At 43.5% G+C, this 26175-nt stretch overlaps 1 protein-coding gene across 7 annotated transcripts; it reads right to left on the bottom strand.

The window, feature by feature from the left end:
* Positions 1–947: 947 nt before the first annotated feature.
* On the bottom strand, positions 948–26175 carry LOC310700567 (thiol S-methyltransferase TMT1A-like). Of its 7 annotated transcripts, XM_083490445.1 has the most exons (5): positions 14982–15538; positions 10833–11037; positions 6681–6943; positions 3539–3681; positions 948–2180 (listed from the first exon to the last, which is right to left on the bottom strand). In XM_083490445.1, the coding sequence occupies exons 1-5, from the start codon at positions 15082–15084 to the stop codon at positions 1941–1943; spliced, it is 954 nt and encodes a 317-aa protein (XP_083346571.1). In that variant the 5' UTR covers positions 15085–15538; the 3' UTR covers positions 948–1940. The 7 variants fall into 7 exon arrangements, with proteins under 7 accessions (XP_083346571.1, XP_083346577.1, XP_083346572.1 ...); XM_083490451.1 differs by lacking the exons at positions 948–2180; positions 3539–3681; positions 6681–6943; positions 14982–15538 and adding exons at positions 19252–20067; positions 26034–26175 and having other exon boundaries at positions 10839–11037; XM_083490446.1 differs by lacking the exons at positions 948–2180; positions 3539–3681; positions 6681–6943; positions 10833–11037; positions 14982–15538 and adding exons at positions 16644–18205; positions 19252–20067; positions 26034–26162.

Here is a 26175-nt window from a genome sequence, read left to right on the forward strand (position 1 = left end):
CTCAGCCTTCGCTCCCAGGCGGCGGGTGTCCCGACTTGTCCCTCTGCAAAATGGGTCTCCCCTCCCGTCGGCGGAGGTATCGGGAGCCGGTGGAAGCGCCTTGCTGGAGGGAGGGAAGGCGATTTCCATTCATTTCACTGCTCCCAGCCTTCGGGGTCACCTCGCATGCTGTTCTGGAGGACGGAGACCGCCTGTCCACCACCCAATACTTCTGAAGCAGCTTTTTTTTGGGGGGGGCACTTAACTCTTATTTATAGATCTTCACAATACCAACTGTATGTATTCCCCCCCCCTCCAGTCATGCGAGGTAGGAAAGAGATTTGCACATGCTGATCCAAGGTATCTATAATGGAGATTCGTAACTTAGCAGGAGTTTGAACTTCGGTTTCCTCTGTTTCGTTTTCTGGCAGGTTTACTGTGCCATTAACAAGCTGAGAGGCAGAAACGCAACAGATTAAGCTTTCCGCTTTGCCGCCTTTCCACTCCAGAAACAGTATTCTGGCATATAGGTGTTTCTTTGTTTTATCTAACATTCATTACTGGACCAAGCATGGGAATGCACTCGTTTAAGCTCTTGTCATGTTCAGAAGCACACACTGTACTTTAGGCAGCTGTATAGAGATGGTAACAAAACAGAATAATTCTACTATGCCACAGCACTTTTCGTCCTCCTTTGTATCAAGAGAGCAAGCCTGTATTCAAAATGCTATGTTCCTGTAAAACGGACTGACTCAGGGTTCAACACACGTGGCTGTTTTCTTATCTCTTGCCAGGGACACAAGTGCATCGGGAAGTTTTTAATGTTTGACGTTTTATTACATTTTTATATTCTGCTGGAAGCCGCCCAGAGTGAATAATATTCACTGCATCCCCACGCCCCGTAAGTTGGGCACCAGCAGTGGAAAGTGAAGGATTCCCATAAATACTACACTTGGGTTTCAAATAGGTTGACATTCAACTGCAAAATTTATTATCAAACACAGTATAATTGTATGGCATTGTTTGTTAGGCAACTGTCATGTACATTTTTTCTAGAATAATAAAAAAAATGGGTAAGATTTGAATTCCACAAATTATGAGTCCTCCGCTTAAACATTAATAAAAATATGTTTGTATCGTATACTCAGTGACTGTTTTCAGAGCTTGCCTGTTAGCCCATTTTGAAGAGTGTGATGGTAAATCACACATGTTAACTGAAAAGTGCCTTTTGGGTTCATATTTTTAGATTAAGGGTGAAATAATATATTTGAATCTATTTTGTTCTGTGAGCCACACAGGTGTCTGGGTATAGGGCAGTATATAAATTCAATAAATAATAATAAAAATTCAAAGCATATAGGTTGTTTAAAAATAAAGGACTGGATGCAAACTAATAACACAATCCCTTACATAAACACACGTTGATGGGGACTGGATGAAATGTAATCACCTCTCTGCCATGGGGTGGGGGTTGCTTTGCAGATGCCCCAGAATCATTCAGAAAGTTACTGCCAGTGGTAGCTAGCAGCCACAAAGCAGGCATTGCAGGGTAGAGTCAGGGTACTGGCAGCTTTGGGTCTGTTGGACCCAAAATCCCACAGATTCCCTGAGATGTTTGATATTCAAGGCCTCTCAGCTATAGCAGACTGGAGCTGGCACAGCAAAAAATATCCCTCCCCTCCCCAACATCTGCCTTGGTCAGCATGAGTCAGCAGGACTTTTGATGTGGCAACATATTTGTCACTCCACTGCTGTTTCCAAGCCCAGTTTGGGTTGCTCTGTGTGTCACTTTTCATTCCCAATTAAATCCATGGGACAAGCTGCACTTTGATTTCAACGGGATCTTAATGCCTGAATCCAGATCAATGAATTTGGCTAAAACACATTTGCCAAGAGGAAGAAGTAAATTCAGAAAACAATTTGAGATTATTCTAGTTCAGTGGAGTAGAAGTTTGCCTCTTTTAGAAAATGAGGTGGAAAGTTACCCATCCAGCAGTTGAAAAGATCAGGACAAACTGAATGCTCACAGTGGTGGTTTTGTTGTCAGATACATGTGAATCAATCCAACTTTTGTAATTTGCTGCACGGACATAGATTCCCGGTAATTGTGGTCGGCCACAACCAACACCACTGCTGGTGATTCCTACCAGATAATACTTGTCATCTAGGAAAGAACACATCAGAGGACCACCACTGTCTCCCTGGAGGATAAAAAATAAAGAAGATAACTTGAGTGCTGCTGAAGGTATTCTGGAGATGTAGCGTGCATAGAAATTATGATAGTAGGGGCTGTATCTAATGCTGGAGCTTTATGGGTGCAATAGGCTTCCATGCACACAGTGGAACTTCCTCTCCCTTCCCTGTGCACCCTCAGAAACAGTTCTGGAGGGTTGAAAAACCAAACCGATTTTGGGCATTGCAGGGGAGGAGAGGAAGTGGAAGTCCTGTTTGTGAGTGGAACTCTACTCACACAGCACTGGATAGAATTCAGTAAGTCTGAGCTATGCCTTCCATGTTATTGTAAGCCTCCCAGAGAGCTTGGGCATTGTTGAGCGACAGATTAAATGCTATTAATAAGTAACTATAAACAATAGTTATCAAAAGAAAAATACAGATTACTAGAAAAGATGGATGTGGGAAAGCTGGACTTTGTGGAACAGCACTAAACATAACTATGTCACTTACAAAAAATTGGTAATGCCTATTCTGGGAATTCCAGCTACAAGCTCAGTAAGCCTGATGAGAAATTTAGTCTACGCATTGAAGTGCGCATGGCACGCCATCCAGTCTTTGCTCTCGTAACTAGGCATTATGTACACAGGTGTTGAGAAGAACATTCCTCACCCTCTATTTTGAATGCAAATAATGTGGTCCAAGTGTTCTGAATGGAAGAAAATAAACACACTCTGACTATTCTATAAAGTTCCTCCGCTTTTATCCCTTACCCCACCTCTTAGCAGTCTTTACTGAGGTAAACAAGTTATTAAAAATCATGGTGAAGGCTTTTCTACTTCAGCTGGAAGTATGCCCAGATTTGCACATTCCTTGAAATCTGTATTAGAAATCTAGTTCCACTAGGGCTGCCATATGAAAAATCGCAATTCTTTTGGTGTTTCTGTCACACACAAAAAGCTCAACAAAACAACTTTGGGGTTTGTCTTTAAAAAAGCGCAACAATTTCTGGGTTTTCCTTTTAAAAAGCTCATTTTTTGGGGGGGGTCTTCCTAAAAAGCCTCAACAACTTTAAGGGTGTCCTCGCTTTTATTTTTTGAAATATGGCAACCCTAGTTCCACCCTTTCTCCAATTCTCCTTTTGTTTTTTCAAGTGTATACTTGCAAGGGGGAACTTTTTATTATTTTTGTTCAGTGTATAAGGGATACTTATGCACTATTGTAAATAATGTTTTAGCACATAAATGAACAAATTTTTATATTTCTGGAACTGACTGACTATGGTGTTACACTGACATATAATTGTGTTACTACCAGGTAGTAAAGTTTGACTTAGCAACCACATGGCTGGAGGTTTCGCCAATATGTTTTTCAAATGGAATTTTACCTGGCAGCTATCGACACTCCCGTTTTCAGTACCAGCACAAAGCATATTCAATGATACTGCCCCAGCATACCAATCAAATTTGTTACAGATTTGCTGTGGAATAATGTTGACTCGAGCTTCTTGTAATATACGTACAGCTTTGCCTATAATGAAAACACAAGACAAAAGTGGAAGTATGCTAATTTGTTGTTTAATAATCTGGAATGTACAGGACAACAGGGATATTAGTAGCTCTTGGGTCAGTACATCTTTCTTAAGCCTGCTGCACCAGACCCCCATTCTCCATGCATAATCTACATTAGTTGCTAAACTAAGGTTCAAGAGTTATGGCGTGTACTTTTAAGAAACTAATGCAGAACTCAATTCTCTTTCATTTTTCCGGTAGTGCAATTGTTTAATGAGTGTGGCTATGTGTAAATATAGTACATTGAATTTAGATCCCACCACTGAGAGTAGTAGTGTCTACTGTGCAATAAAATATCATTATGGCTTGGCAAACAGATGTAAATTCAGTAGATTCAGTGTCACATTATTTGCTTTGGCCAGTTGTAAACTGTTTGAACTGCTATACATATTATAAAGATTTTATTATGGCTATCACTATACTATGCATGGTAGTTCAAACAGTTTACAAATTAGCCAGGTTTACAAATTACCCAGGTTAGTCTGGTGCACAATATGAGAATTACGATGTTTGCACAGGTTTGGTCAGAGCAAAAGCCAGAGTAATTGAATATCTGAATAACTGGCATATTTTTTTGTAGAATAGACCAGCATCTACTCCTCCTTCCCACAAAAATGACTCATTTATTATTGAGACATGAGTTCTACCATGTATTGTGCCTTTATCCTCAGATTCCACTTAGAAATACTAGAAGAAACAAGTTACAGTTAGGTAGCCATGTTGGTCTGCCGTAGTCGAAACAAAATAAAAAAAATCCTTCCAGTAGCACCTTAGAGACCAACTAAGTTTGTTATTGGTATGAGCTTTCGTGTGCATCTTAATAAGTGTGCATGCACACGAAAGCTCGTACCAATAACAAACTTAGTTTCTAAGGTGCTACTGGAAGGAATTTTTTTATTTTGTTTAGAAGAAACAACACAGCCTGATGGAGGAATTTCCTACAGATGTGCAAGACCAAACCTGTACATACCCATCTCAGGAGCTTTGACCAGGCATCTTGAATCTACTACCCAAAATGCACAAACCAGAAAACCATAGGGAACTGTTTCAGGCATCAGTACCTGCACAGTTGGGGGTGCCTGGATATATAGACTCAATGCCACCAGCAAAGTAATCCTTAATCCTACACGCATTTGGCTTGTGCAATTTCAAGCATATGCAGTTGAAGGTGGGCTGGTTGAAATTGTGCAGGTTAAGTCCCAAGCAAGGCAGAGAGCTTAGTCGTTTTGTGCTGGGTCTGCTTGGGGTTACCCAGCATAAAAATAGCTTTAAAGCTCTCTGCCTTGCTTGTTGGGTAAGGCCCGTTCAGCATGCTGGCTGTGAGATGCTCTCATGAGATCTTGCAGGGCAAAATAAACACCACTATCCTTTCAGAGCCAGTGCACTGAGCAGAATTTACCACCCACTACCCCTGCCCCAGCAAGGCAGAGCGCTTAAAAGCTCTTTTTGCTGCAGGTCCATTTGGGTTACACGGTACAAAAAGGTTTTAAGCTCTTCACCTTGCAAGGTAAGTCCCACTCAGCATGATGGCTTGGTTTGTTGGAGTGGCTCCAATGGTTTGAATATACCTGTTAAGATGTGGCACTACTATACAAATTACATATGGGATACTACTAACTCCGATGAAACTACTGTCCATTGACAATGTCTCCAAAACCACCATACCAGCTACTGTGGATGCTGCAGCTCTTTACACCAACAGCTCCCACAAAGATGGACTGCAAGCCATCAGAAGCATCCCCGATGGGGCTACAGAACATCTAGCCACCAAGCCCTGCTACTTTGTACTTTCTCACAAATACTTCAGCTTTGGAGAGAACACTCATTGTCAGATCATCTGCTCGCAAAGCTCCATAAGATGCAAACATCTCCATGGCTGACTTACAACAATCCTTCCTCAGGTCCTGTCCCTCAAAGTCTCTCTTCTAGCTGAGGACACACCAGAGTGTGTAAGTGGCAGCTGGAAGCACGTAAGTATGTGCAGCAGTTAGTGAGTTTCCGATATAAGGTGATGCTTCTATTTCTATTATAAAGTTGCACAGTAGTGTCCAGACAGTTAACCTATTGTATGCAGTGGTCCAGGTCCAGGCTAATGTTGGAGTGAAAGTTACTGAAGTCCTGGTGGAACTGCTCAAGTCTCCTGCCCAAGAATCCAAATGATAAATGTACATCAGTGTATCTCAGACATTCACTTAATGTTGCAAATGGGCCACTGGCAATAAACAGCCTCGGCCCTGTACACCCGAAGGAGCATCTCCACTTCCATTATTCAGCCCAGACACTGAGATCTATCTCCGAGGGCCTTCTAGAGCTTCTGTCACTGAGAAGTTACAGGGAACCAGGCAGAGGGCCTTCTTAGTAGTGACACCCACCCTGTGGAACGCCCTTCCATCAGATGCCAAAGAGATAAACAACTACAAAACTTTCCAAAGACATCTGAAAGCAGGCCTGTATCGGGAAGTTTTTAGTGTTTTGCTTTGTTTTTATTATGTCAGAAGCTGCCCAGGGCAACCCAGTCAGATGGGTGAGGTATGTATGTACAAACAAACAAACAAACAATTAAAATTTATTATTATTTCCCTGGAAATGGCAAATCTGGATTAAATGAGGAAAATACAAGCTGCCATTGGGATAATGACATCACGAGGAACCTACAAAATACTTGCAGACATGAAGAACACTGATCCTGCAATAACAGCAATCCAGAAGCACCCGTAGGTAAAGGAAAAGCTTTTGGGGAAATCCGAAAGTGTTCTAAGTCAGCCAGGAAAAGGTTGCCATACTGTGGAGCTATGTATGTGCTCATGGCAGTGCCACTGATCTGAAGATCCATGTTCTCCCCATGTATGAAATAAGTTGAAGTGCTTCAATGGGACTTACTTTCCAGCTAAATATGCAGCTGGAGATAACTTAATTCTCACTAGTAACAAAAGTTTAAAGGAAAAATAAAAGATTTACCATGTTCATATGTGCTTCCCCATCCACTTATGTAACACGAGGTCTCATGAGACAGGAGAGGAGTGTCAGGTAAGCAGATGGGCTGAATATAGTCATTGTACTTGACAGACTTGGCAAGTTGAAACAAGGCAACATCATTTTCAAAGGTGCCCCATTCAAAGTCAGAATGGATTGTGATAGTGCTGACCTTCTGTATTACAGTACGAGAGTGGGGTTTATACAGATGATGCAAGCCAATCACTGCCCTCCAAGATTCTGGAGTCCTAGGACAGAATAAAATCCCTTCTAGAGTAAATAATTAGTGCAGAAGTTCCCATTTCAGACTTTAAAATTTGAGAGCAACAGCAAACCCGGGTCAACACACATGCAATCATTCCCCTACAGGAACTCTACTCAAACCATGAACTTGGAATCTTGTCATGGCTCACTCTTCATAAAAGCTAGCCTAGGAGTTTTGCTATCTCTGTGATTTAAATAGTATATTAGTTTTATGGAAATTTATTCGGAAATTCTATTCAGAATCAAAAATAAAGTTAAGTGGAATAAAGACAAGAAAATAGGAGGTAATGGAAAGATTGTCCATTGATGCAAAAGAACTGCATTTTGCATTTGACACTAGAACTTTTGAGTAGAAACTATTCCAGAGCACTTTTGAATGGGAAGAGCTGCATATACACCTGTTGCTCAAAGTAAACAATCCCTTTGGACATGTCATAGCGAATCATGGAAGCCATACAGAAAGAAAAGATAAGTGTCATTTGTAATCTACAATGGTACGAGTTTCATGATACGAGGCTGTTTTAAAACCTGAACCTATGGTGAAAATGCTTTTGCTGATAAATCCTACTGGAACTTCTAGGTCAGCGCTTTTCAAACTTTTCAAGTTGCTGGCTTTTTGGACAAGCATCATTTCACGACACAGTAATTCAGTTTTACTAGCACACTGGAGGTTGAACTAATCCGTTCCAGCCCCTACTTAAGCCCAGTCAAAGGCAACTATGGGGCTGTGGTGCTCATCTTGCTTCAGGCCGAGAGAGCCAGTGTTTGTCCAGACTGCTTTCTGGGTCATTTGGCCAGCATGACTAAACTGCTACTGGCACACAGATGACCATAATGAGTGCCAGAGCACATAGGTACTGCTGTGTCTGGAAGGTAAAAAGTGTTTCTATTTATCTACTTGCACTGGCATGCTTTTGAACTGCTAGGTTGGCAGAAGGCGGGACAGAGTAACGGGTGCTCACTGTGTCATGTGGATTTGAACTGCCAACTTTCCAATCAGGAAGCCCAAGAGGCTCAGTGGTTTAGACCACAGCGCCACCGGCTCCACTATCTGTAGAAATGAGCCAGTCAATGAAAGCTTATGCCGGTAACACTTGTGAAGTCTTTAAGGTGCCTCAATGCTTACTGTTTCTCCTGCAAGAGGCTTACATGGCTGCTCTCCTGCAAAGCCTACTGATGATACATCCAAAAAAAGTTCATTGGGGTGTCTGTGTGACCTATTCATATAACTGGTTGACGTGCAAAGTGCACCACTGATGGGCTCTGATCTGCATGTACTTTTCATTTTGCTGGTTCTCCGGCCCCTGCAATTCCGTTGCTCTTGGTCACCAAAGTATGTTGGTGATACAGATATTGTCTTTGTGTTGCATGCCACTTAGGTTTTTAGAATATTAAGCAATTTCGAAATGCTTTTAAATAAAGAGAAAGTGCCCTTCGTAGCATCCCCATTCTCAGCTGTTACACGTTACCTTAGCATGCATGGCTGAGGGTTAAAATGGCACATTTATGTTGAAAAATTCCAATAACTATCTACTTGCGCTGGCGTGCTTTCAAACTGCTAGGCTGGCAGAAGCTGGGACAGAGCGATGGGACCTCACCCCATCATGCGGATTCAAACCACCGCCCTTCCAATCGGCAAGCCCAAGGGGCTCAGTGGTTTAGACCACTGCGCCACCCGCACCCCTGCAACACACCTACACACTGCAGCCAGCACACTAATTTGTCGCAGCACAGAGTTTGGAAAGCTCTCTTCTAGGTACTGAATCCTAAATGAGCCTAGCTGTGATCGAAAAGCAATTAAGTATCCAACTATGAGGTTAACAGTGGCTTATTAAGGTGGGCTAGATTCTGATCTGGAGGCCAATGTGGGGTGGGGGAGGTAGGCCAAAGGAGGGCAATTTGTTTAGGTGGGGGCAGCTGCTTCATGTGGTGTAGAGTTGCTACAATCAGTAGCCAAATAAGCCATATTTTCCAATACTGCAGTTGAAACACCACTACAAGATCATAACAGAATGTCATTCCTGTCAGGGCATTTTGGAGCGTCACGGTGACCCACAAAACAACCAAAGACAGCAGCTATGCTCTGCTTGAAGTAGTAGGAGAAAATTGTTTTTAGTAAGGCACCACTCCCCCAAAACTGTTCAACTTTCTCCCAGAAATGAAAATGCCTTCCTGCTTTGAATGTTATTTAAAGGACTGACACTGGATTCTGATGTCACAGAAGCATACAGACTGCACCTAGACAGCCTTTCTGTGTTGCAGATCTGTGAAAATGGCACATATCAAAAATTTAGCCTATACCCTCACAGTATGATACTATTCCTATATGGGCTGACACAGCAATTCAATCCTATATGGGCTGACACAGCAATTCATTATTTTTTCTCTAGAACTTGGACAATTGAGGGCCCACCTGTGTGGAAGGGAATTGGTGCCACTCAAAAAAAAAAAAAAAAAAGCGGATTATTTCTGCATATTCGGGGACTTCTTAGATCTGCAGTATTTAAGTTAAATGAAAAAAATATATTTACAAACACAAAGACAAAGAAGCAAAAGCCTGACATGAATCTGAATTTTTGGGCCTAACACAATCTTAACATCATAGCTGAGAAGGAAAAGAAAAAAGAAAACCTGAGGTGGGGAAAAGAAGGAATTGGCATGCTCAAGACCAAATGGGTTTGGGACAAGCTTCAAGTGACGCTAAATGATTTCTGCCTTCACTGTGCATGCAAATACCAATGATGGAAATGTGTAGGTATGTCGTGATATAAGTATAGGATTATATAAAAATAGGATCAGAGTGCTATAGAAAGATAGTGTGAGTTTAGAAATCTGATATATCGTTGAGGCTAATTCAGCTGTTGAATTCAGCAGGCAAGATGGCCTGCTTAAGCCCCTAACATTTAATAGTATACTGTAAGTGATCATTAGAGTTGGGAGATAGGCACCATGAGCTACAAACAAACAAACAAACAAACAAACACTCCTTTCCTGTGCTGCCCTCCCCACCCAGTTTTCTTACCCTTCACCATAAAGTCCCAGAGTGGGTAACAACATAATCATATAATTAAAAACATGTAAATGTGTAAAAATAACTATAGTAAAGTGGCATTCCAGTCCATCTTGCAGATGACTCTCCTGGAGTGTGGATATATCATTTTTGGGGACTCAGAGTTTGAGGTACACATCTCCACTTCTTTTGTACCTATTTTGAGTATGATTAGCATAATTATATTACTTTAATAAGACTGCATTATTATACAATACTATATGAGCTATTAAGGAAACAACCAAAACTTAAGTACTTAACTGTTATGTAGATGTTATGGTTCATGAAATAAGTGCTTCAGGAGGATGGCTGGTGGCTATTTTGGAAAGAAGGTTTCCATGGACATATGCCAGCCTGCAGGTTCCATCTACCCAACTTTTTTTTTTTTTGACAAGCTATGTATTCAATAGCAAACAACTGGAAATTGTCATCAGTAAAGACTGTCCTACAGAAGTATTGCACGGATTGGATTAAATTAAGTGTTCAGATTTATGTCTGGCAACCAGCCCTGAACTTGAAAACCACAGTATCATATGGCATAATGGGGAAAGGTTTCAGAATGGTAGGAAAAACTGAAATCTTCCCCTCTTCCTTTTCTCCCTCCTCTTCCCCCTGAGCCATGGCCAACACTATAGGGCTCCTGCTCTGGTATGGTTCAATTAGGCTAGTTGAAGACACATGAACCAAAACACCCCTGTTAAGGGTTGGCAATATACAGTACTAAAACATTTTTTTCCAGATCCCCCCTTGTGGGTAAAGACCAATACATGTCCCTCAAGCACAAAACTGACAGAAAAAGATTCAGAACAAAAAAAAATACATACATATTTACTTTAATGCAGTGTGCTGCTGTCAGCACTGAGTTGCTATTAATTAAAGATCCACCACATATATGGTAAAAATATTCTCCAGGAGCAGGTTGAGCTTGTAGACTAACTTGCCATGGCCAAGCCCCAAGCTGAGCATCATGTCCACCTATAATCCGAGATCCTTCTGCTGTCTCATCCACAAGGGGCCTTCTTCCGCATTCTAAAAATAAAAAAGTTGTACTGGTATTTCAGTGTAAAACACAGCAGGCATTCAGCAACAATACAATATAGCCATTGTTTCAACCGTCCAATCTGACACAGCAGTTCTGTTATCAAATTGCTTTCTGTTGGAGATTATGCAAGCATGAAGGCTTCTGTGAATCATTAAATAATCTTATTGTCAGATGCCGGCCTAAAAGAACACACCAACTTGTTTGATTGAGGTTAACAGAGTGCATGCCTCCAGGATGGTGGCCAAACATATAACAAAAGCCAAAACATAAGAGGTCAATGTGACTGGGACCAGAGTAGCATACAAATTTCATTCACATTCACATTCACCCACCCAGTAATTTAAATGCATCCCCTTCTCTCCTTCCTCTTCCCTCCCCGGATGCATTCAAGTTTATAGAAAAAGTTAGAGTCACACAAATGGAGTGTGTGTGTGTGTACACACACATACAATTTTATTAAAATTATATCCTGCTCTTCCTTACAAAGGAGTTTTATTTCCTAAGCTGAATTGCTGCTCAGACTCCTGGCAATGTTTTTTTTTTGGGGGGGGGGGCAGAGGTGATTAACCTTTCCCTCCCAACTGCTCCTCACAGCAATTTAGCTTCAGGAAAAGGTTCCAGTTGTTGTGTATGGGACCTTTTTCTCTAAATGGGGTGGGGGTGGCAGCACATGGGAAAGAGAGGATTGTTACGTTTTCCCACTTCAGCTGCCACTGTGCCCTGAAAATTTCACCCAGAAGGCAATTCAAGTTAAGGGAAAGGCTCCATTTGCACAAATGTTTCTTCCTCTTCTTTTTACCACAAAAGGCACACGTTTATGAACAGAAACAAAGGAGTACAAAACATTACAATTTTTAAGAGATATTATGGAAGGTATTGTTATAGAAAAAATTGGGGTTGGCTTTTGCAGCCCAACTCTCCATCAAGGGATTCAGTGTCCCTTAAGACAGTTATCGGTCACAGAAGAATGGATGGAGGCAGGAACCAGTCAAAGCAAGGCAGATTTTTATTTTCCTGTTGCACCAGAGTCCTCCCTCCCTTGCAAGGAGGTGAGAAGGGCCCACAACACCAGTGTATAACAGCTTTTGAAGAAATGTGAGGGTGTGGCTTGTCTCCTGTTTGTCAAGATACCTAATGTGTGCTGACTGCCTTATTCTGGCAAGTTTGAGCCATCCTCTTGAAATGGTAAATAACCTAGTTTCTGAAATCATGGCCACAGACCTCCCATATTCATACACAAAATGTGCTCTTTTGATTGGATTTGAAGGACCTGTAAGTTAAAAGAACTATTGGGAGAGGTTTTTCCAAGATACAGTGGTACCTCGGGTTAAGTACTTAATTCGTTCCAGAGGTCCGTACTTAACCTGAAATTGTTCTTAACCTGAAGCACCACTTTAGCTAATGAGGCCTCCTGCTGCTGCCATGCTGCTGGAGCACGATTTCTGTTCTCATCCTGAAGCAAAGTTCTGAAGCACTATCCTGAAGCACTATTTCTGGGTTAGCGGAGTCTGTAACCTGAAGCGTATGTAACCTGAAGCGTATGTAACCCGAGGTACAACTGTATTTTCTTCTGCAGAGGAAATAGCTGGGGTCATTAAGAGTCAAGATGGCTTCAGGATTGCTCTCCTGTACTATTTCAGACATGTAGCTTAGGTACTTATGTATGAGTGTTTACTTTGTGCACTTACGAACACACATTTTATTTATGACACCTTAGAATTCTTATAACAGTACATAAAACACACACACACACATAAAAAAGACACAGGAAAGGGAAAAGATAACAGTACAATTCTACAAGTTGAGTACTTTTCATTACAAAACAAAACACTTGATGTAAATTATTACTGTAATGTGGCATAAAGTCTAAATCAGTGGTTCCCAATTAGCTAATTACTGAGAATCTCTTATTTTTCAAAAGCCAAGCCACAGACCCCCTGCTTTTGAAAATTTTGATAACTCTATGATAATTACCGGTACCTCTGCAAAGCAATTTTTTAAGGTAGCTCCTAACAAGCAAAGGTATATTAAAAAATAATCAAAGGTATACAAAAAACCACAGACTATAAAAACTGTGATATTACCATGCAAAAATTTAGTGGGGATGGGCTGTGGACCCCATGGGGGCATTTCACAGACCCCCAGAGGTCCCCAGACCCCTAATTGGGAACCACTGGTCTAGATAAAAAACTCAGACTAAACTGAAATCTGATAAAGCGTTTCACAATCCTGCAAAAATAATTAAATAAAAATAAAAATACAGTATGGAAAGTCCCAGAGCAGATCCAGGCCTGTTTCTCTATTGCTGCAACAAAATGACAAAGGAGAAACAAAGTCTAAACAGAGGTGAAGGGGCAGATCTCATCCTAATTTGTCTGTGCGGCAGCACCCTGAAAAACTTGAATCAGAATTCCCACCTGGAAATATCACAATCTCATCTATGCTCAAGATCTAGTTTACAAGATTAAAACTAGAACTTGTTTTTCTTCTTCTTCACATGATTACACAGCATTAAATTAAAACAACTGAACATAAAAGGCTTTTGGAAAGGCAATTCTTCTTAAAACTTTTCCATTATTATGAATTATGGAAATCGATTTAATGGCCTATGTGGCTTGCTTCTAAAAGGGCACAACAGCCTTACTGAACAGGTCAGATATGCTTACAAAGCTGATTAAATTTCAAGCCAATACTGCTTGAACTGGTACACTTCACGTGTATTCTTAAATTGCTGAAAGTGACATCTTACACCGTTTCCGCCCCAAAGCAGCACTGACAACCTAACAAAACCTCCTTTCTTCCAGAGCTTAGAAAAGGAATGTTGCAATCATATGAACTTTAGGGGCAGAGATCGACACCGACCGTGCGCCTGTGGCATTGTTACACGGTAATTCAGAAAATAGAGACATCACCTTGCTGACAAAGGTCCGTATAGTTAAAGCTATGGTTTTCCCAGTAGTGATGTATAGAAGTGAGAGCTGGACCATAAAGAAGGCTGATCGCCGAAGAATTGATGCTTTTGAACTATGGTGCTGGAGGAGACTCTTGAGAGTCCCATGGACTGCAAGAAGATCAAACCTATCCATTCTGAAGGAAATCAGCCCTGAGTGTTCACTGGAAGGACAGGTCCTGAAGCTGAGACTCCAGTACTTTGGCCACCTCATGAGAAGAGAAGATGCCCTGGAAAAGACCCTGATATTGGGAAAGATGGAGGGCACAAGGAGAAGGGGACGACAGAGGACGAGATGGTTGGATCGTGTTCTCGAAGCTACCAGCATGAGCCTGACCAAACTGCGGGAGGCAGTGGAAGACAGGGGTGCTTGGCGTGCTCTGGTCCAGGGGGTCACGAAGAGTCGGACACGAATAAACGACAACAAAAATTCAGAAAATTACTAAATGGGGGACTTACTCGAATTAAATCCACTTTCGCGGGTGCTTCCAAACAGGTTTGAGCCCCGGAGCCTTTCCCCCCTTGGGACCTAAACTCCACCACGTACAGCAGCAAGCGCCGTTTGACAGGAGCAGAAGGGAGGGAAAAGGGTAGAGTTTTCGCTGCCTTCTTTGCCTAACATTAGATCCACGTGCTTCGACCTCCAGGAAAAACAGCAGCCAGGCAGAGCGGCAAACCGAGGGCCGCTTAACTTGGGAAGAGATCCCAGTAATCGGGAGAGTAGAAGGAAGAGCCGTCCGGGAAGAAACAGCTGAGGATTCCACCACGCCAGGAGGCATCCCTCCACGTGCGCGACTCTCCTTGGCATGCCCCTTACGCACTCTGCGTCCGTCGCACTGGAGGCTGCCGGGAGTCGTAGTTCGGAGGGGTACTCCGCGCGCAGGCGCACTTCCGCCCAAGGCCCTCAACGCGTGAGGGAACTTGCCCTGCCCAAGCGCCCGCTGCCGCACCCACGGGAACCAGGGGGGACGCCGGGCTCACCGTGTGCGGGGACCTTGGAGGGCAGAGCTCCGGGCAGGGGTCCGTACAGCAGCGCGAGGAGCGCCAGCGAGGGCCCGGCTGCGGGGCGAAGGCTCCGCCGCATCGTCCGTCGAGGGAGAAAAAATGGCGGCCAACTTTCCCCCACTCTCGCCGTCTTTCCCTCTCCTCGGCCGGAGTGACGTTGGGAGCGTCACGTGACGGGGGCCGCGAGGAAGCTGCGCGCGGCGGCCTCCCGCTCTTGCATTTGCCTGGAAAGGGCGCGCGGGACGGAAACGAGGTCCGCGCGAAACTCTGGCGGGACGAAACCTCCCTCCGTAATGGGGCAAACATAACAGCGAGGCCGATCGAGCCGCGGTTGCGAGGGATTTCTGCGCGATTTAAAGCCCATTCCAAGAACGCTGAGGGAATACATCCCCAGCCTTCGAAGAAACCTTTTTTGGAAGTAAAATTTAAAGTTAAGATTTGACTCAGATCCTTCTTCTTTTTGTTTCGTTTTCGATAAAGAATTGCATTGCATTCGCACCACCCACACACCTCCTTGCTTTACCGGTTGGTTTGATCTGCAGCAATTGCATTATTATTATTATTATTATTATTATTATTATTATTATTAATTGAATTTATATACTGCCCTATACCCAGTTGGTTTGATTTGCTGCAATTGCATTATTATTAGTATTAGTATTATTTATTGAATTTATTGAATCTGTGAACCTGGAGGTTCACAGAAAAGATCAATATAAAAACCATAATATATAAAAAATCAAAATGAAAACAGCAACCCAATAACCCCCCCCCCAAAAAAAAGGAGCCACATTTTAAAAGGGCATAGGATGTCAATCAGTTCAACCGAAAGTCAGGTTAAAAAAAAGAATGTTACAAATTAAATTTCCAATAAACAAGAAGTCAGCAGTAAGCAGGTGTGTATACAGACGCCTTCGTTTCGTGCATGGAAGCATAGAGTTGGAAAGGGATCCCAAGGGGCATCTAGTCCAACCGCCTGCGATGCAGGAATCTTCTGCCCAACATGGCTGGTTAAGCTTAACTGCTATAAAGCAATGAAAGTAATACAATGGTGCCCCGCAAGACGAATGCCTTTCAAGACAGAAAACTCGCTAGACTAAAGAGTTTTCCGTTTTGGAGGTGCTTTGCAAAACAAATCTCCTATGGGCTTGCTTCACAAGACGACAATGTCTTGCGAGTTCCTGCTGGTTTTTCCCCCTTCCCCCCCCTTTTCTAAGCCGCTAAGCCGCTTATCAGCTGATCCGATCAGCAGATAATCCGCTAATCCGTCAATGGGCTTGCTTTGCAAGACGAAAAAACCGCTACACGAAGAGAATCACAGAACAGATTCTTTTCGTCTTGTGAGGCACCACTGTACAAGGACTACTGCAATCGACACAATATCACGAAGGCAACTATCTGCAAACAATCAACATCCATAAAAATGGCAAAAGTAGTTTCTCAAATTGTTTTTATCTTAAACAATATTAAACGCAGTAAATAAAGAGTTCACTTGTAATATGACAGTGGTTCAGTGCTCATGTCTTCTCATGTTTAATTCCTACGCTTAGGAGTTCATTGACCCTTTGATGAACTTATGAAGTTGGCATCAACCCCACTGCATATACTTAGGTAGGTATATGAAATATAGTCAAGAAATACCAGAATATCATGAACATTTATTAATCATCCACCATTACCAAGAATTGCAAAATTGTAAAAATAAATCTGGCATACTGTTGGATTGTGAAATCTTGTTAAATATAAGGTTCCACATTGGCAAGGAAGATACATGTCCATACTGTTTATTTCTGAGGCTCATGATGATTATTCTTTTTCACTATTCGTCATTAAGATTTCCTACTGCTAGACCATTTTCAACCCCTGGCTCTTTATTCACCCCCTAAACTGTAGGGGGTCAATATCAACCACTGCCAGAACCCAGCTATAAATGCATATTTAACATGTAGAATATGGTAGTCCTAAAGGCATGTTAAAATACCTTTGGGATAGAGTTTTATGTATAAAATATGTATTGCTATGTCATAAAAAATATATCAAAGTGGGTTGCAGCAATAAAACAACCATAAAGCAAAAATGATACTGACCTCAATTAACTACTCCTGAAGTAGGCAACTTTTGAACTGGTTCCTGTACCATGAAAACTCCTTTACCAGCAGTTTCATCAACAAAAAATTATAATAGCTACATTACAAACACATCTTCATTTCTTAATATAGGTAACCATATATAGGGTCAGACTTTTTGTCCAACTCTGCCCATGCTCACTACGCTGCCAGAGGTCTTGGACAATATTTTTTCCATGTCACCTGCAATTGGGTCCTAACAGGAAGCCCAAGGATTGCACCTTGTACTGTACTCTGTCACTGAGCGAGGGTCCCTTCCCCACCAGTTCATCTGCCATGGCTCTGTCCCTCACAGTCCTGGAATTGTTTAAAGCAAGTGGTGAGAATTCCCCAATCTCTACAACCCACTCAGATAATATTTAGGTGCCTGTCAGTAAAAGCTTCACCAGCTGATTTCTGCAGATCAAATCAGCACAAGTTGGCCAGGCTGATTTCTTTTTCTGGCCAGTTAGCAACGCTATGTGTTTACACATATTTTTTAGGAGAAAAAAGCATGCAGAGAACTTTAAAATGGTGTCTTAGTAGTGCTTTAATTTGCAGTTAATTGATTTAAACAAGCTGTCGTTGACTATATTCTAAGATTTCCCCAGTCTGCTCTGCACTTTAGAAAGTAGAACTGAATTCCTTTCAGAGGAAGAAACTTCCTTTGAAATGTGTATATAAAAGGAGAAGCCTTAGCATGTTTACTCAGAAATAAATATTCCCTGAGTTCAGTGGAGCTTTCTCCCAAGTAACTGAGCATACTACTGTATTGCAGTCTGACACACGAGCTGAACTCAGTGGAACATATTTTTCAGTAAACATTCATCTGATTGGATTGCACTGGTGAATTGAGAATTACTTTACAGCATAACCAATGACATGTGGCTGAATCGGTGTCCAGTGTAAGGGGACGTATATATGTTGCAGCTTTACATCTGAGAAATTTGCTTTGTCAAGATCACTCCAGATCTCTCTTGTTAAGCAGCATCCGTCAAAGAGAAGTTTCCATGTTGGGAAGAGAACTTGCTGCCAAAAGTAGCACCAGCTTGAATGGTCTGCAGCCACGTGTTCCAAGAAATAAAATGCTCCACCCTAAAGGAAAGGAGGAGACCATTTGAACAACAAGTATTTCAGGGAAACCAAGAGTGTAGGATGTTTTGTGCATGATATAAGACCACTTTCAGTGCCTTAAAATCATGTTCACCAGGTATTTATTTCCCCAAAAATCTGACTGACCTACTTGTGCTTTGCTTGTTCCTTGCATAAATACCCGCGAAAATGTCAATATTCCAGTAGCTCGAAGGTCTAAGAGCTCCTACATATGTATGTTATTACAATCTGTTGCAAGCTGCATTGAAGATCATTCAGTCAAAAGGCAAAATATACATCTTCTGAATGAATATTAGACTTGGGGCATTCACAAACATGTAAGCCCAAGGGCTGATTACCTGCCACTAGCAATCTCCCTTCTGTCTGACAGGGAAATTTAGTACAAGGTTGGGGTCCGTAGTCAGTGGTCCCAAAAGGAATGCCAAATAGACACAGGCTTCAGTGAAGCTTTAGGCCTTTGTCAAAAGGAACATACACAAAGTCAGTCTGGTAAGACAAATGTCTTCTAAAGGTTGTATAGTTACTTAGTTCCTTGGCTCAGGGATCGCATAAATCCATACCCGCCGACATTTATCCGATGAAAATAGGGACCTCCTAAGGAAACGTGGGACATTCCGGGATCGAATCAGAAACTGGGACGGCTTCTGTAACTCTGGGACTGTCCCTGGAAAACAGGGACACTTGGAAGGTCTGCAATCCTAGGCATGTTTATTCAGAAGCAAAGTCCCATTTAGTTCAATGGAGCTTACCTCCCGATAAGCATGCTTACAATTGCACTGTAACACACAGCTTCTTACCAGGCCTGTTCAGAGCTTGTCTGAGGTCTGGGGTGGGAGTCTTGTTATTGGCATGACAGTGTAAGTTTGGGAGACCCTGGCGAGGGCCCCCATGCCATCTTCGAGGTCTGGAGCAAGTGAACCCCGCTGCTCCCTTCCTTTGCATCGGCCTGCTGCCTACTATACCCCTCTGAAATTGCATCTCTAACCCACCATGTCTCTTTTGCTGCCCTCTCCCCCTCAAATACTCACCGGCTTGAGGACTCTGCAGACTTCGCTCAGTACACTTTGCATGTCCCGCACGGAGCAGAGGACCAAAGTGGAAACGACGACATCAACGGATGAATCAGCCACCTCCTGCAGATTCTCCGCCGGGGTCACCAAGAAGCTGTCAAACTGAAGGTGCTGGTTCTGGGCCATGCTTTTGGCTAGACTCCGTTGAAAGTGGGGGTTGGGGTCTGTACAGGTGACCCTGCAGTTGGCCGGGAAGAACTGGAAGTTGGAGCCCGTGCCGGTTCCTATCTCCAGCAGCCGCAGCTGCCCCGAGGGGCCTGCAAACTCCAACAAGTTGCGGAACAGCTCTTGTTTCTGCCTTGACATCTTCTTGTTGTAACTGGGTGCAAACTTCTCCATGAAGGCCGGGAAGATCTTCTTGCAGTAGGGCTGCCATATGCCCAAGTACGACAGCACGTATATGGGGAGGGCTAGCAGCTGGAGACAGAGACGGAGGCAGAAGACCAGGGCTGTTGCCATTTCAATTCCTCCAGCCCAGTCTCGGATCTTTCGCCCTCTTTTTCCCCTCGGAAGTCCAGAAGCAGGGGAAATAGCTTTGAGTTCTGTGCAAACGTCGATATAGCCTGTCTTGGAAAAGTTAGGACGCGGGTGGCTCTCTTTCCTCTATCATCGCTTAGTTCCAGTGCAGATCTCAAAGCAGGGTTGTGGACGAGGAGAGAGGAAGCTGCAAACTTCTTGCTAGGTTCAGGAACTTCCTAAGGATCACGTTACCCACTGACTTCCTCATTCAGCCTGAGCCTTTTGTTTTGACTGCCAAAAGCGGTCTTTGGAAATCTGCCAGAAGGGAAGAGAAGGAGGGTGACTGTGTAACTCTTTGTCCTCTGGCGTTCTGAAGCGCAAAAGCAGTTTATTTGTTTTTTTGCTTAACCCACAGCTTACTCAGATTTCTCTTACCCGTCACACATGTACACATGAGTGTGTGCATATTTGTGTGAGGGGGAATAACTTGGGAAGGGCCTGGAGCTGGGGGGCAGAGAGATATGAAGGCACACCTGTTTAGGGAAGTTTTTAATGTTTGATGTTTTATCATGTTTTAAATATTCTGTTGGTAGCCTCCCAGAGTGGCTGGGGAAACCCAGCTAGATGGGCAGGGTATAAATAATAATAATAAAATCATTATTACCTGCATTTTCCATTCAGAGGCAGCTTAACCCAAGGGTTTATTTGGGGGGGGGGAGGGGTTAAGAAAAAAATCTGTGAAGGATATAATCACATAACTGATTAACATGTAGCCAAATCTTAAGTGTTTAGAACAACATACCATCAAACATTTATCTGATGAAAATACAGACATCCTATTTAATAATAATAATAATAATAATAATAATAATAATAATAATAATAATATTTTTTCTCATTTATACCCTGCTCATCTGGCTGGGTTGCCCCAGCCACTCTGGGCCACTTCCAACATATATAAAAACCTAATTAAACATTTAAAAAACTTCCCTATACAGGGCTGCCTTCAGATGCCTTCTAAAGGTTGTATATTTACTTATCTCCTTGGCTCCAGGGTCCCGTAACTCCATACCCTGCAATATTTCTCCGATGGAAATAGGGATGTGCTAAGAAAAAGCGGAATCATATCAGAAACCGGGACGGCTTCTGTAAATCTGGGAATGTCCCTGGAAAATAGGGACACTTGGAAGGCTCTGGAACAATTTGTTCCTCCTCTAACTCATCCAAGTTGTTCTGCTCAAGTATGTACAGTTCTCTCTCTCAAAGCAGCCTTGTGATTTCTCCCCATAGCTTTCCCTTGATGTCACTACAACCTTTTGCCCCTCAGGCAGGGATCTGAAGACCTACCTTCTCTGCTTCTGTTTTATGGAGAGCTCTTTTGTGCAAAGGACGGCAGTTACAACGGCGGGTCATTTGGGGCTAAGGGCGGCCATTAGCCAGCTAGTTTGGCAAATGGAGCATCAGGATGAAAGGACCTTTCAAGGAAAGTTCAGTTTAACCCCACTGTTTGCCAATATATGCATATGAAGACGAGCAGCAAAGTCAGTCCTCAGGGAATGTGCAGGCGACCTTAGAACGGACAGCTCACGGAAGAACCCCGACCAAACCCAAGAGGAGGTGTGTAGTGGTGATAGGGGATTCCCTACTGAGGGGAACAGAAGCAGTGATCTGTGGGCCTGACAAGATGTCTCGGGAAGTGTGCTGTCTCCCCGGGGCTAAGATCCAAGATGTAACTGAACGACTGCAAGGAATCATAAAACCCACTGACAAATACCCCTTCCTCTTGGTTCATGTGGGAACCAATGACACTGCAAGCAATAGCCTCCAGAAGATCAAAAGAGACTACGAGGCTCTTGGCAGGAAATTGAAGCAACTAAATGCACAAATTGTCATCTCGTCTGTTCTCCCAGTTGAACGACGTGGCCCAGGGAGAGAGGGGAAAATAGTGGAAGTGAACAGCTGGCTTCGCAAATGGTGTAAACAGGAACGGTTTGGATTCTTAGATCACGGACTGCAGTTTCTTGAAGATGGACTTCTGGCAAGTGATGGGCTGCACCTCACAACGGTTGGGAGAAATGTTTTTGCCAAAAATCTCAGAAACCTCATCAGGAGGGCTTTAAACTGACTAATGTGGGGAAGGGAGACAGTGCTCCTGAAGGTAGGAGTCTATCAATTGATGAAGATGATCATCCAAATGTCATAGACCAAATGGAGCAAACAGCACGCGGACCTAGTGGTGGGAGGAAAAAATCCTTAAATAAGAGACACGGGGGAATGATTAATGGACTTCAATGTCTGTACACTAATGCGCAAAGCATGGGAAACAAACAAGATGAGCTTGAGCTCTTGGTACAGCAAACTAAATATGACATAATAGGCATCACTGAAACCTGGTGGGATAAGTCCCACGATTGGAATGTAATAATGGGGGGATACAATCTATTTCAGAGAAACAGACCAGACAGGAAAGGAGGAGGAGTGGCGTTATATGTCAGGGATGTGTATACCTGTGAAGAGATCCAAGATTTAGAACCTCAAAGCCAAAGTGAGAGCATTTGGGTCAAAATTAAGGGAGAGAAGAATAACAGAGACCTCATTGTGGGAGTTTACTATAGATCCCCAAGCCAAACGGAGGACATAGATGATGCCTTCCTGGAACAGATGGCCAAGCATGCAAAAGGAAGGGAGATAGTAGTAATGGGGGACTTCAATTACCCAGATATTTGTTGGACGTCAAACTCAGCCAAGAGCATAAGGTCAAACAGGTTTCTCACTGGCCTTGCAGACAACTTCATTGTCCAGAAAGTGGGAGAAGCAACAAGAGGAACAGCCATTTTAGATCTGGTCCTAACCAATGTTGATGACCTGGTTAGTGGGGTAGATGTGGAAGGATCATTAGGCGCGAGTGATCATGCTCTTCTGAAGTTTACTATACAGCGGAAAGGAGCAGCCAAGCATACTAGGACTCAATTTCTTGACTTTAAGAAAGCCGACTTCATAAAACTTAGGGAAGTGCTGGGCGAGATCCCATGGACAGCAATACTAAAAGGAAAGGGAGTTCATGATGGCTGGGAGTTTGTTAAGAGGGAGATAGTAAAAGCACAACGTCAGGCAATACCAATGAGACGGAAACATGGTAGGTGCCTAAAGAAGCCAGGGTGGCTATCTAAAGAACTTTTAACTGAATTAAGATTAAAAAAGGATGTGTACAAAAAATGGAAAAGGGGGGAAACAACCAAAGAGGAATTCAAACAAATAGCCAGTACGTGTAGACACAAAGTCAGAAAAGCTAAAGCACAGAATGAACTGAGGCTTGCTAGAGAGGTTAAAAGCAACAAAAAAGGCTTTTGTGGGTATGTTCGTAGCAAAAGGAAGAACAAAGAAACAGTGGGGTCACTCAGAGGAGAAGATGGTGAAATGCAAACAGGGGACACAGAAAGGGCTGAACTCCTCAATGCCTTCTTTGCCTCAGTCTTCTCCGATAAAGAAAACAATGCCCGACCTGAAGAATTTGGAGCAAATGATTCAGCAAAGGAAACACAGCCCAGAATAACTAAGGAGATAGTACAAGAATACTTGGCTAGTTTAGATGTATTCAAGTCTCCAGGGCCAGATGAACTGCACCCAAGAGTATTAAAAGAACTGGCAGATGTGATCTCAGAACCACTGGCAGTCATCTTTGAGAATTCCTGGAGAACAGGCGAAGTCCCGGCAGACTGGAGGAGGGCAAATGTTGTCCCTATTTTCAAAAAGGGGAAAAGAGAGGACCCAAATAATTACCGCCCAGTCAGTCTGACATCAATACCAGGGAAGATTCTGGAGCAGATCATTAAGCAAACAGTCTGTGAGCACCTAGAAAGGAATGCTGTGATCACCAATAGTCAGCATGGATTTCTGAAAAATAAGTCATGTCAGACTAACCTGATCTCGTTTTTTGACAGAATTACAAGCCTGGTAGATGAAGGGAACTCAGTGGATATAGCCTACCTTGATTTCAGTAAGGCATTTGACAAGGTGCCCCATGATATTCTTGTAAAGAAGCTGGTAAAATGCGGTCTTGACTATGCTACCACTCAGTGGATTTGTAACTGGCTGGCTGACCGAACCCAAAGGGTGCTCATCAATGGTTCCTCTTCATCCTGGAGAAGAGTGACTAGTGGGGTGCCACAGGGTTCTGTCTTGGGCCCGGTCTTATTCAACATCTTTATCAACGACTTGGATGATGGACTCAAGGGCATCCTGATCAAATTTGCAGATGACACCAAACTGGGAGGGGTGGCTAACACCCCAGAGGACAGGATCACACTTCAAAACGACCTTGACAGATTAGAGAACTGGGCAAAAACAAACAAGATGAATTTTAACAGGGAGAAATGTAAAGTATTGCACTTGGGCAAAAAAAATGAGAGGCACAAATACAAGATGGGTGACACCTGGCTTGAGAGCAGTACATGTGAAAAGGATCTAGGAGTCTTGGTTGACCACAAACTTGACATGAGCCAACAGTGTGACGCGGCAGCTAAAAAAGCCAATGCAATTCTGGGCTGCATCAATAGGAGTATAGCATCTAGATCAAGGGAAGTAATAGTGCCACTGTATTCTGCTCTGGTCAGACCACACCTGGAGTACTGTGTCCAGTTCTGGGCACCACAATTCAAGAAGGACACTGACAAACTGGAACGTGTCCAGAGGAGGGCAACCAAAATGGTCAAAGGCCTGGAAACGATGCCTTATGAGGAACGGCTAAGGGAGCTGGGCATGTTTAGCCTGGAGAAGAGGAGGTTAAGGGGTGATATGATAGCCATGTTCAAATATATAAAAGGATGTCACATAGAGGAGGGAGAAAGGTTGTTTTCTGCTGCTCCAGAGAAGCGGACACGGAGCAATGGAGCCAAACTACAAGAAAGAAGATTCCACCTAAACATTAGGAAGAACTTCCTGACAGTAAGAGCTGTTCGACAGTGGAATTTGCTGCCAAGGAGTGTGGTGGAGTCTCCTACTTTGGAGGTCTTTAAGCAGAGGCTTGACAACCATATGTCAGGAGTGCTCTGATGGTGTTTCCTGCTTGGCAGGGGGTTGGACTCGATGGCCCTTGTGGTCTTTTCCAACTCTATGATTCTATGATTCTATGATTCTAACTCAATGCCCAACACCCCCCCAAAAAAGGCACTTTAATTACTGGATTGTCTGTTCTGTCGAGACATAATCTCTCCTGTTCTGCAGCCCCATTTTGCACCTGTTTTCATCTTCACCCTCCTATCCATAGCTTCTTTTCTGCCTCCTTTTCTGCAGCCCCACTTATGCTCAGACCACACTCATAGTAACTGCCTGAACCTTCATCCCCAGTCCCATGCCTCCTGTTCCCTCCTTTTCACTTTCACCCCTCTTTCCTCCTCTATTTTTCCAAACTCCCCTTGCGCCATCCTCATTCCCATGGCTCCTCAACCCTCCTGTTCTGCAGATATGTTACTGTACTCTTAAGAGGAATGGAACCTTAAGAGCAAATCTGCCAGTTTGTTCAGTTAGAGAAGGCTGTGTGGAGAAGGGAGAGCATCTCATGCCCCCTTCCTTTCCCGGCTGCTGCACAACAGCCCTGCAGTGCTGCCAGTTGAGTCTTAAGTCTCCACCAGTTGCTGCCACCGCCACCCAATAAGGGGAGCAGGTGGCGCTGTGGTCTAAACCACCGAGCCTCTTGGGCTTGCCGATCGGAAGGTCAGCAGTTCCAATCCGCTCAATGGTGGTGAGCTCCCATTGCCGTGTCCCAGCTCCTGCCAACTTAGCAGTTCGAAAGCACACCAACACAAGTAGATAAATAGGTACTGCTGTGGAAGGAAGGTAAATGGCGTTTCCATGCGCTCTGGTTTCCGTCACGGTGTCCGTTGCACCAGAAGCAGTTTAGCCATGCTGGCCACATGACCTGGAAAGCTGTCTGTGGACAAACGCCGCAATCTTAACCGTCTGGGGGTCCTTTACCTTTCTACCTTTTATCACCAGCCTCATTTTTAGGCATCACCCACAGTCCCAGAACCCAAGAGGTGGAAGTGGGGGGGGGGGACTGGGGCTGCACCAAAGCAATTCATTTTTTTATTTGGAAAAAAAAGACTCCTAGCAACTGCACCCTGCACTCCTCACCTGCACACAATGTAATGGGGAAAGGAGGGCTAACTTCCAGCTGCCTTTTCCCACTCCAAGATCAAAGCAGCTCCACCCACCCACCCACATCTTAAAGCCCTGGAACATTGGGACTAATGCATTCCCCATTTCCCAGACCATTCGCTTACACGTTGCTCACAGTGTAAAAGCAGCCCACGCTCCCCGTCTTTCCGAGATCAAAGAAGAATGTGCTGGTTTCTTACGACACTGATCCTCAACATTCAAATTAGCATGAATTCCATGCACATGGGGATTCCAGAATCCTGAGGT

The sequence above is a fragment of the Podarcis liolepis genome (genome assembly GCF_965112155.1).
Source record: "Podarcis liolepis genome assembly, chromosome: 2".
In the NCBI taxonomy this organism is placed as follows: Eukaryota; Metazoa; Chordata; class Lepidosauria; order Squamata; family Lacertidae; genus Podarcis; species Podarcis liolepis.

Excerpts from the sequence above, each read along its gene's own strand:
- LOC310700567 (XM_083490445.1), bottom strand. The coding sequence starts at position 15,084 with ATGCGGCGGAGCCTTCGCCCCGCAGCCGGGCCCTCGCTGGCGCTCCTC. Across the intron at positions 6,944-10,832 it reads CACTGCATTAAAGTAAATAT|GACTCCAGAATCTTGGAGGG; the intron begins GTATGTATTTTT and ends ATTCTGTCCTAG. Across the intron at positions 2,181-3,538 it reads GGAGTGTCGATAGCTGCCAG|GGAGACAGTGGTGGTCCTCT; the intron begins GTAAAATTCCAT and ends TTTATCCTCCAG.